This window comes from Xiphophorus couchianus, chromosome 21 (genome assembly GCF_001444195.1).
Source record: "Xiphophorus couchianus chromosome 21, X_couchianus-1.0, whole genome shotgun sequence".
In the NCBI taxonomy this organism is placed as follows: Eukaryota; Metazoa; Chordata; class Actinopteri; order Cyprinodontiformes; family Poeciliidae; genus Xiphophorus; species Xiphophorus couchianus.
In genome coordinates this window covers 4,117,468-4,129,641 of record NC_040248.1, presented here as the reverse complement: position 1 = coordinate 4,129,641, position 12,174 = coordinate 4,117,468, and the positions used below count along the sequence as shown (strand labels likewise).

The 12,174-nt window shown below is 35.4% G+C and overlaps 1 protein-coding gene across 1 annotated transcript in view; it reads right to left on the bottom strand.

Annotated features, from left to right (window-relative positions):
- LOC114137074 (cadherin-18) overlaps nt 1–12,174 on the bottom strand; it is a 129,199-nt gene that overhangs the window by 24,304 nt on the left and 92,721 nt on the right. Inside the window, exons 9-10 of the mRNA XM_028005587.1 lie at nt 10,543–10,664; nt 7,959–8,076 (exon numbers count right to left, since the gene is read on the bottom strand). Coding sequence (XP_027861388.1) covers nt 7,959–8,076; nt 10,543–10,664 — 240 coding nt within the window. The remainder of the gene's footprint in view (nt 1–7,958; nt 8,077–10,542; nt 10,665–12,174) is intronic.

Genomic DNA, 12,174 nt, shown 5'->3' with positions numbered 1-12,174 from the left:
CTTGTAGACAAACCTCAACAGATCTTTAACGTTTTTGTTTATAAAAAGGATGAATAACGTTGCAAGGAATGCATCTTAAGTATCCCCTTAGGGTTCAAGGTTTGAGATTAAATTTTGTATAAAAATAATTACTTTACTATAATGTTGAAACTGTTCTCTGCAAAGTTAACTTTCAGACCATAAGTAACAAAAATAAGTAAATCAATAGCACACAGACACGACACAACCACATCTCTACAGAATTCAGAGTTGCCTACACATGCACTTGGTTGCATTTCGTGCCAACGTTGGTGGGAGTGAGTAGGTGCCAATGACTGGAATCTGCAGCACTCCAGTTTGCACTTGATATAAGGAGCTGTGGAAATCCCTTTCTGGAAGAAATGTCTATGTTGTGTCCTAGTTTATAAGTTAAACTTTGGCTGTTTCTTCTCTAAGTTAAAGTTTAACCATCAAGAAAAAAACCCTGTAACATTTTTAGTCTTCACTTTTACAAATATTCTTCACATTTGCAGTAACACTTCATCTCTCAGACAAATAGACTTTGTAAATTAGCTCTGCTTAATTAAATAGTACTTCTATCAAGCACCCCACAAAATATCTATTTGAATTAGATTCATAATTAGGAGGTAGCACTATATAAAATCAGGAAACAAGTTCACACATTGGCTTGAAGTCATTACTGTCTTTTCTTAAAAAGAACTGATACTCATTATGGAAATGGAAATAACTGATGAAATGCTTCCAACCTGGTATAACTCCAGCTGTTTCCAGCCTGAACATCCTAACAGGCTTTATCCCAGAGAGGATCAATTATCTGGATACCTTCAGAGGCTAAAACAAATCTAAGAACAGAAACTTCCTTTGTTTTCTACAGATGGATATCTGCAGTATTTTTTCTTTGGAGTAAAACAATTACTTGTGTTTCTTGAACTACAACTGTGAGCCAACACAAGTTTCAAACACCCTAATGAGAAAAGTCAGAAAACTTCACCATAACCCATAACTGTCTGTTTTTGTCTTTTTTGTTGCCAGTAATAAAGTCCAGTTTTCTCTGATACTTTAATTCAACTATTTTTACATTTATTTCATATTAACTTTGATGTTTGCACTTGGTTCCCTTAAGGACACTTTAATTCAGAAAATGAACATAGTTGCAGTGCTTGGATGCTCTAATTTTCCATTTGCATGTGTTATTATATTTTAGCTTACAGCTGCTATACAGTATAAATCTGTGTGTTGCTTTAGCTATCCCCTGTGGCAGATTAAAAATCCCACAAAGGAAGCAGATTTTAGTATTGATAATTTAATCCTTTCATTCATACTTACTTGCATAACTTAAAATTCTGACTTTTTGTGCTTAAATTGTTTATGCATAATCAGGCAAGTCTTAAAACTCAAATCTAAGAACTCATTTTGGGACAGTGATTTGATTATTTTCATATACTATCAACATAATTCACATACAGCTAAGAATGTTTTGTTATTTATTTGTATTTTGATATAAAAGGACACAGACTTGGAAGGTTAAAGTCAGAATCCTGAAGGGGGAAAAAAGTCAGAATATTAAGTTTTCAGTCAGAAGAGAAGAGTCTAATATTGACTCATAGCATGTGTGTGCGCGTGTGTGTGTATGACTAAATTATAATTAAACAGAAAAAAATGAAAGCATTCATTCTGCAAACAATAATTACACTTTACAACACTGGCTTAGTTATTACTCACACAATTATTTTCTGAAATGGAGTCATAAATCTAAGTTAATAATCATGACCTTTAAGCAGAAGGCAACTATTGTGTTCTATTTGCAACTATTTCCTGTGTGATGTTCATAAAACCAGAATGCTTCAGTTTGCTCTGACGCTCCACTCAATCCAACTCATGCTCTTTCAATTGATCATTAAGTGTTGGCAAATCAACTGTGAGTAAAGTGTGCATGACATAAAAGCTAATTGACATCCCACGTACGGGCCTATTAACTTTAATATTATAGGATCCTCGCATGGGAAGACGATGCTGTCAGAAATCAAGGGATCAGTTTAAACATGAGGCTTATTTATAAATCACAGCATCAGTGTAATTGGTTGTTAAGATGAAATTTGATAGAGTGAGACATATATCAAACAGATCAAGGAACCAGTCAAAATTTCAGCCACTGTAAATTAATCAGGGAGGTTGATGTATTTAAATTGACTTCACCAGAGCAGATTTTGCCACAAAAGGATTTCCACCTTTCTACCTAAATGTCATTTTAACAAAGATTACAGTTTCTTTGAAGCTAACATTTAGTACTAAACCACTACACTTATCTGATTCAGTGAACAAGAGCTGGCGCTGTTAGAGGTCTGTGTAGCAGAAAAATAACCTGTTGTAATAAGATAATAGCTTGAAAGAAATCTAATATGAATAAGTGATGAAAATTTTATAAAAAAAGAGCCACAACAGTTTAGTTAATAGGCTCTTTTTATACCCATTACTGTCAAATTACCAAAAAATGAGGGGAAAGGATGAATTCATTGCAGGTATAATTGACTATTTAGCTGCAGAGGTTTAAATGAGCAGTGCCTCAAATTAAAAAACCTAATTGGAAATTTAGCACAAAAAAAGTCAAAAAGTCACTTTTAGAAAGATTCTTTTGTGAGCAAAGTGTAAATGAGATACAAAAGAGATGAGGAAGTGATTGGTCTGGATAAAAGGTAATTTTTTCAGCTGCCCAAAAACAGAAGGAGGTCAGACGTACAGACAGCTGTAGGTTGGATGGATGGTATATTTTCCAATATAAAAAGGTATCAATGATCAGTACCTACAGATAATTACCTCTTTATTGGAAAAGAAAGGTTCAAACAGCTGCAGTGAATCAAGTTTCAAGAAAACACTTTAGTGATCAAACTGCAACTGAGCAGAAAAGGAGGTCATGAGAGAGTTACTGGTGTGAGAGACTGAAAGGGATTTTCTTCAGTTGCACAACAACATAGGGAGGTATTAGGTCCTGGCACAGCGAAGCCACCAACTGTTAGTCTGCAACAACAGCAATGAAAGAAGCTGCTCTGAGTGTGAAGAGCTTACTTGAATTATCAAACACAGGAGTCAACAGAATGATGCTCCGTCTGGATTTTTTTCTTCTCCAAGTTCAAGTGCGAATGCAGCCTCTAATTGAGCACATTTGACTGATATCAGAAAAAGCCTGAGAGCAGCAGATTAACTTTTCAGAGGGAGCTTTATGTAGATAAGGGACCCGGAGAGAGTAAAAGGCAAGTGAATAAGTAACATTAATTCAACCAGAACAGGGATTAGTGAAAAAGTAAATAGGTAAGCAGTAAATACAACCATGCAAATGTAATAAAAAAATCTATATTTTTGAGTTTCATATCATGTTATAATGCATATTCCCTTACATACCTGGAGTGTTACCTTGACCCTTACATGCATGTGTAAGAAATCCTTTAATCTCCGTGGCAACCATTAAGCTGTTCAAAACGCCTGGGTGGACTGAGCTCCACCTTCAAGTTGCAGTTTCCACGTCTCATAGAGCAACCCTCCATCGCATCTCCTCACTCAGCTCCTTCAGACTAGAGGCAGGAATTAGCAAACATCTGGTGGAACTGCACATCTGCTGAGCTCATCATACAAGCTACTTCTCAGTGCAAAGCTGGTAAAAACATTGCTGAAGAGTTGAAAAAGGATGATGTGATGACTTCCTGAAGGCGAGGTTTCAGAAAGAACAGGAGTTTTTAAAGAGACAGAGGCCCAATTTCAAGGCATTAAATTGTGATGTCAAATTCCTTTAAGTCATATTTGTTATATATAGCATATACTTTTTAACAACTGAAAGTAACACAGTCACTTGGTTGTGCTTTAAAATGGCTCTAAGTACATAAAAAAATAAACAATACCACCCCTTTAACAAGACTGGTTCTCATGTAACAAAAACAAAAATATCAAAGTAATCAAAGTAGAGAACATATTTTGATGGTAGATTATAGGTTATGCATTCCGATAAGGTTCCGTTTTCTATAAGCAGGTATTAAATATTACTTTCATTAAGCCCTTTTTTATTTGAAACAATATAATGTAATATAATTTTAAATGTCGGATTTTTATTAGTTATAAGCAGAAAATCCTCATAATGGCAAATGAACTAGAGTTTGATTAAAGTGGACAGAACAAGACTGGTGTGAATGTACTCAGAACAAAAATCCTACAGCAATGAGTCCTGAGGGGCCAATGTTTATAAAAAAACATTTATCAAGAGGAACAAAGATGGCAACTCATATCAAACGTCTTCTTTCTTTGTGTTTGCTTCTTGGGGATTTTCTTTCCCCTCCTTTCCGTAAATTTATAGTTTTCAATTAGTACCCTTTCATCATCAGCTTAAAGTGGAAATCTCTTTGAAATGGGAACATAAAATTCCTGAATATAACCCATTTAGGCTGCAAAGGCTTTAGGGCTGTGCTGAATTTATGGTCCTGTCTACTTTTCCCATTTATTGTTATCTCTGCTGAGTCAACACTCACACAGGTATGATTTACTCGTCTGTTACTTTTTTATGCCTTTTGTCCAGGGCAGTAGGTTTCTGCACTTACTGTCATTCCATTTCTAAAAGAGTTATGCATTTCTACACTGAATACCAGAACTCTGAGTATTTCAGTGGTCCGTTCAAAGACTATTCTACTCAGACTTGATGCATATTTAAATTCTGTAAGTGTGAAGTTCATTTCATACTTATAAATTATGTAGGTTTATATCATTCATATTTTCTATCAGTGAATGGCACCATTACAACCTTAAATACACTTCAAAGTAAAATTTTAGGATCCGTATCTTAATTTTATGAATACTTGTTTTTTTATATATATGTATTAAGTCATAAAATTCAGGATAGTTGTATTTCCATGTAGTCGATCTCAGGGATCAGAGGATAATACAAAATTCATTAAAACAACAGTATATGTTTGACCCTAAATGTTTTATCAAATCAAAGCTACACATGTAATGGACAGAAAAATGGTCTGTTTTTTAAGTCCCTGCTCAAACTCTCTCCTAGCAATAGCATTAAGTGTTTGTGTTCTCCTCGCTCATATATGAACTGTTGCTTTAAATCCAATATTCATGTTATTTCATAGTCCTGTGGCAAGAAAAGCAGGAGAGTTGTGCTAAACAGAAACAATATCTGGAGGAAATATCCTAATTGTATTATTGACTGTATTTATTTGAAAGTTAATGAGATATAAACAAACTAAATCTGTGAGTTTTGTAAACCAGTATACTATGTTGCTGTTTTGGATGAAATATGCCGACAACACAAGCTTTTACTATGTACATCAGTTTGGGCAAAATACCCTTTTGTTCTCTCTATCTACACTGAAAAATAATTAAACAGGAAAATCCTGCCCATCCCACATAGGATTATATCAAATAATCTAATCAGAGAAAAACAAGAGCCTGTGGGCTAGCATGCAACAGGAGGTAAAGAACAAATTTAAAGACACTGTATCTCAAAACAGCATTAAATAAAAAAAAATCTGTTATTAATCCCTCATAAGAGAAGAGCCCCTCTTTCAGTGGGCTTTGAACATACATTACAGCAGGGATTTAAATTAGTTTTTTTTTTTAAAACATATTTTACAAAACAAAAGTATTAAAGGTGGATAATTTTATTTTACAGTATACACTTAAAGCAGATCTTGTCCATGTTTTAAATGTTTTCATTCCCTGTCCAGTCAGCTCATCCCAACAGAACAAAGATAATACATTAAACCAAGTAAATCAACTGTAAACCAGCTCAGTTGATTTAAAAATTGATTCTTATTTTGCAATAGGTAAAACTTCAGGAAAGTTGTAAACATAACAAGTATTAACAAACCTTTGACAAAATAAACAATGCTAACCAAATATACATGATCCTGGGAGAAGTTTTTATATTATTGCATTAAGTTCGTAGATATTCTTACTCTGAACAACTGTTAACATGTGATCAATTGTCTAATAGCACTCTGTGAAAACTGTGAACCTATCTGCATAAAGAAATTAATAATAATTTGGTGACAAGAACTAAAAAAAATAGCATGTCACTTTCACAGCACAGTCATCATTATCACACCCATGGTGAAAAGACAAAATATCACTCTTTAAATATGTGTAACTTAAGTAGAGGCAACTTCTGTTGCCTTTGATTCAGCTCATAATTGTTGATGTTTTTTCATGTTTCAACCAAAAGATTCAGATGGTTTTCAGATTTCACGTGATGCAAAGCAGTGCATAATTATGAAGTAAAAAGAAAAGAGAAGATTTCAAATGTTTTTTATAACAAATACCAATCTGAAAAGTGATTAATACACATACATTAACATTCTTTCATATTAGTACTTCTAAATATCATCATACCAACATTTAAAAAGATTATAGATAAGATCTCAAAGTTTTACTCAATATTGTCTTCTACAAGTGTCTTTGTTTACAAGAAGATAAAATAAGCTAATTGCAAAGTATTGGCATGAAAATTAGAGGAAAACTGCATCACTAAGGTGAGTTAGCATGGATGGTCAATACAATTAGCATGCTAGGGCTAGAGCAGCAGGTGTTAAGCATCGGACTGCAGGCTAGCTACCTACATCAATACCCAAACTAATTAACCATAAAATAGCTCAATAAAATCCCACTGCTTATTCCCACTGATGTAGACTTTAATTCTTGATTTTTCTAAACCTCTTTAGCTGGAATTAATTGATAAATAAGTCATCTGTATATGACAATGATCATTGATTCATTCAAGTTCTGTCATTCGAGTGGATCTTTATGTAAAAATCGATATGTTTTTAATCAAGATGCTGATAAGTTAAAGCCATAGAGAACACTTTTGACTGTGATAATGTTTTATTTTAGCTGTAGATACAAAATTATTTCTTTTCCTTTTTAAATTAAAGCAGTTAAATTATGTTTTGTTGGAAAGTCTTTGTGTTCAAAGACGTTGTTCATTCTGTTAGATTATGGCTCAGTTTTCCTTTTGTAATAGAAATGTCAAATCTGTACTCTTGCAAATTAGTTTAACATTCATAATTTCCTTTGAGGAATTTGTTGACGTTATACAGACTGATAGGTCAGAATTAAAACCACATAACTAGAGAACGTTTCCCCTACTTTTCCCACTCATGCGTTCACTTCTGATGTTTCATTGAATTCAGTTTTTTTGGGGCTAATAAAAGTAAAACTAGAACTTAATGACCTTCTTGTACCATATGTTTGTTTAACGCCAGTAGTTCTTTGTTCTCATGGAGTCTTTGCAGTCTTGGCTTTGCTTTTATTCTGTTCCACCTTGAGACTCGCTGATGGTCAAGAGGTGAGGAATGTCTGCAGAAAAGCCCTGCCTCAGAAACTCGAGGGAGGCAAAGAAAGGCATGTGATGGGAAGGAATTGGACAAAGAGATAAAACGACCTATCTTGTATGATCAGGGATTTTTTTTTCTTTATCTCGTACTGTGACCTTCATCTTTGTTTTTATGCTCCTCCATGGCATCCGGAGTGCCGTGAACTCCTCTTCTCTGTGGGTAACCGTGAGATCTTCTGGCTGAGAGCTTATAAAAGCCCTGTGATTGCCGACCACCCCGGGGCTAGGTACTCACCTGACACTGAAAATGGTTTCTATGGCAACGCCCGCTCGCTGGCCACAGGCAGGCAGGCTCGATATTATACACAGGAGGCGGCGACAGGGAGCGGCTGAGCGGGGTAATCCATTTGACAACACGATGCGCAAACACGGCACAGCTCTGTGACTCTGCTTAACGCAATCAGAGGGGATCACACTGAGTCTGATGCTTACCATGCTCACTTGTTATAAAGCGTGTGGTTTTACTGCACCACAAGGGTACGAGAGTGAATGCACAACTTGGTGAATGCTTAAAACCCGAGCAGACGACCAAAAACCCGGGAACAAAACGGACAAAGGTAACGATCATTTTATTTACCTCCGTTGTCCTTTAGGGTGAAGTTGGGATTAACTGGCAGTTGGCTTGGCAGAGCAAAAGAGAATCTCTGTCCATTGGCAAAGTCGTCCTTGTCCACTGCTGTGACGGTCTGGATCAACTGAGAAAAAAAATGAACATACTTTTCAAATCATTACTACAACATTTTTACTTTTTTTTTGTCATGCCTGGAGAGTAGAACAGCCCAAATCACATGAAACATTCTCCTTCAAAGCTTCAAGCACTTTGCTTGAAGCATCGCCATCTAGGATTTCAAAAAAAAGAGAAGCTTCGATTTAACAATCTAGAATGGCGCCACTCAAGGTGGCAGCAGATTGGAGAAAATCTCTCATGTTGGTTCTGATTTGTTTTTGCTTTTATAGTTGAGGCTTTGCTTGTTTTTTTACACAATTGTGATTTTGGATGCTGTGCAGCTGGAAGGAGTTTTGCTCTTATTGTTTTTTTTTAACCTCTGTACAGTTGTTCAAATGTGAAACCGTGGCAACAAGGTGATTTTTTTTACAACCTGGAGCAGTTGATGAACTGATTAGTTTCAAAAAGATGAAATAAAACCCCAAACCCAAAGGTGTTGAAAGGAGACTTCATTTGGATGTGATACATCATGCAGTTCTGTTCTTAGGCAGATAATTGGGCTTTATTAGTTTTATGACTCTATAAATTTACAGTGGTAATAATTAAATGACGACAATGACTGTAAAATCAACCAATAACTCCGCGCTTGTAAGTTGTGGACCTTTGTAATTGATACTTTTACACCTGGATTCATTTTTCAATTGCTATAAATACTTGAACAGTAATTGTAAACAAATACAAATAAATGTATAGGAAATTATATAAATTATAGAGTACAAAGCACAGCCAGAAGAATAGGCCTACATCGTTTACTCCTACATCGTTTTAAAATCAATTTAACATAAAGGGCAGCATTGACTTCTTTCCCATTACAGAACAAGAACAAAGACTAAACATCATCAGCTGGGGTGTATTTATAGATTTTTTTTTTTGCAATAATTTGTGAATAAAAACAACCAAAGCTAAGTTTCATATGCTTGCCACATTTATTTTTTTACATATTTTCTGTTAAATCTTCATGAAAAAGACTGTCTTAATTATTCCAAATGTTTATTCCATGACAAATGTACCATTTCCTCAGTTTATCCTTTAATTATTTCTTTTGTTTTATCTAATACTGCAAAGGTTTTTTATATTTTTTTTACTTTTTTAATGTGTTAAGTCACATCAATTAAAATGCTAAAATTAAGTTTTTAGTACAACTGAGAGTCAAATATCTGGCTTAACAATCTCTTACAATTAGAAAGAGACTGACCTCATCCTGAATTTGGTTATTCCTAAATATGACATTTTTCTTTAGAAACTGTTGGTAATTTTATAATAATTTCCTATGACAAACCATTTTTGTCCGACAGTCAGTTCCTTTTAGTTTATCTGCAGAACTTTTAAAAATTACATCTAATGTTTGTTTTGCAATTAAATCGAATGTTAGAGTATGCAATTCATAATGCATCCCATTTTTGTGCAGCATAAAAAGTTTAGGGTTCCAATACACAACATTAACCCTTAATTAGTCAAATGTGAACTTTATCAGGCTAAAAGAGGTTCAGTTTCTTTACATCACATCTATGCTTGGTGAAGGATTCAGACTATGAAATACTTTGGTCTAATATGGAGGCAGTGTGTATAGATACATTGTTGTTCATATTTATCAAGTGACACACAGTTAGTCTAAAATCATGACATCTGAAACTCAGGTGGTTGGAGGAGTTTTGGAGTCTAGTAAGCCATATGCAGCTCCTTAAAATAGCATTTTATAGTTTGATTTAGTTTCTTCAGATTTGCAAAAACTATTTGATTCAGTTGCAGTTTCTGATGTAAATGTAGATAATTTCCAAATAATTACCACAAAATGAATATAATGTTCCCCCATGCACATTTTCTGCTGAATGCAGAAGTTTCACTGCCTGCAAACCATTGTGATTCTTTCCATTTAATCCTCTGAGCCAGGAACCCTGAGCTTGCAAACCTTAATTTAAATTTAATCCAAAATTTCTTTTAGACTCGTCTTGAACCAGCTCCTAACTATTAAAAATGTATTTAGTTGCGTCTTTCGCTGCTTTACTCCATCATCCTTTGCAAAACCACACTTTCAGCCATTTCCGAGCTGCTGATTGCTCTATATCTCAACAACCTTCTTAATTTGAATGAATCAAAGACTACTGTGAGCAAATTGGAACAAGCTTCGATTTAGAGCTGTCATGGTTTGCTGCTGAGATACTCATTTTGTATAAGGGATGATTAAGCAGCCTCTCTGCAGCACCGTCTCTACAGCTCTGGTCTCGCTGAGCAACTCAAAAATTGCTGAGGGAAACAAGAGTTCAGCACAAAGAGGTGCGGTCAGGGAAATGGCTGCGGTTAATGTGCAGCTCTCCACACTTTCTTCGTTTGAGTTCAAGGAAGTTTTGAACATGTGAGGCCAGAGATAGGGAGAAAAACTGTAAAGGAGTGTTTAGCATTTTTTTCCTTCCCCAGATGGGTTCCAGACACTCACCTGGTCGAGCTTTGAGCTCTCGCACACAATGACTTCCTCGTTGGTTGCTATTTCTGGTGGATTGTCGTTCATATCCAGCACCTGCACGGTAACAGGAACGTGCCTGAGCAGACTGGGGTTGTCTGTAAGCAGAGAGAGAGAGAAGCCAAATTTAGGCTTTCATTGCAAACATTTTAAAAACGGGTACAGTGACTGGGTATGGTCCAGATACTGGAAACAAAGGATGTCCAAGCTCTATATGTGACCTATTATGCTTCCTTTAACATGCTAGGATAGGTCCAAGTGCAAACAAAACATGTCCATTATTTTTTTTTTGTACAAAATCAGTGTTAGATAATCAGATTTCAGTCTGGTCAGTTCTGCCTATTTTGAGCTCATTTCAAAATGAGATGTTTATGAATTCTGTCTCTTTAAATCCAGAAAAGCTGCTGCTGGCCACCACCCCCCGACTTAATGTTTATAATCACAGGTGAAAATGGCTGCAAACTTGAAAAGCAGAAATAAAGACTCCTGCACAGCCAACAGAAAGTGGTTTCTAAATAGTGAGCCAACAACAGAAAACGTGTCTTTTTCCAGCAGCCATTGTACAGTTCATACAACAGTAAAACCGGCTGACCAAACAAACTGGATGCAGTCTCAATTGAGACTGCACATTTGTGAAACACCAAAAAGCAACAACTAATTGATCAACTTATTGCTGCGTGTTTTTTAAGAGGCTGTTGTGCATAAAAATGTGAAAAATGACAATTTTTCATATTTTAAAAATATTTTAATGTTTTTTATTATAGTTTAAGTAATTCAGCTACACCACTTGCTCACTTGTTCCTGAAACTGGCTAAAAAAAAGCTTCTAAACTCATCTGAATGTTACTATTTTATGAAATGTATAAACACACAGTAAAACACTCAATTATTTGCTTATAAGCCAGCGACCTTTGGTTACTTAGAAATATCTACTGAACGTTTAAAGCATAAAAAACTACAGTGATTTTCCACCAATTGTCACAGTTTATCTGCCTTCAGAAAAGGCTCTTAAAGTAAACCTCTCACTTTCCAGACTGACAAATGTGACCTTGAATTTGAATATATTGGTGTGTAATGCATAGAGTAATCGACTTGTTGCAGAGCACCAGAGGACAGACAGCAACTCAAAGGTTATGAAGCATATTCCTCACCTTTGGTCAAAGTTAGAAAGCCTAAAATTAACCTAGCAGTGCCCCTCCCCTACTTGTTGCTGGGTAGTGTTGTTCACCTGGCTTAAAAAATGTCTCCTACAATTATCACTAATTTACAGTAGCTGCCCACAAATTATGTAATAGTTTGTCAACCATTATCAGATAAACTGCATAGTTCACTTTTTAATACTGTGGTAGTCTTAAACAAACTGCTTAAACAACTCAGAGTATGCAGGATTTTCTGTGACCCTGTAGTAAGGGTCCTTGAGGAATGCAGCTGCCTGTCGACCCGTGAAGCACCTCTGTCCAGGATTGCAGAGTGCTTTTACTGGGTGGCTTCCAGGAGAGATAATGATTTACGGTATAAGTGTGCAGTAGAAGGGCTGAGGTGAAACACTGTGTTTGCTCAGCGAAAAATACTCCTAACAAGAAAAAAAACAATCTTCAGGTGCTCAAAT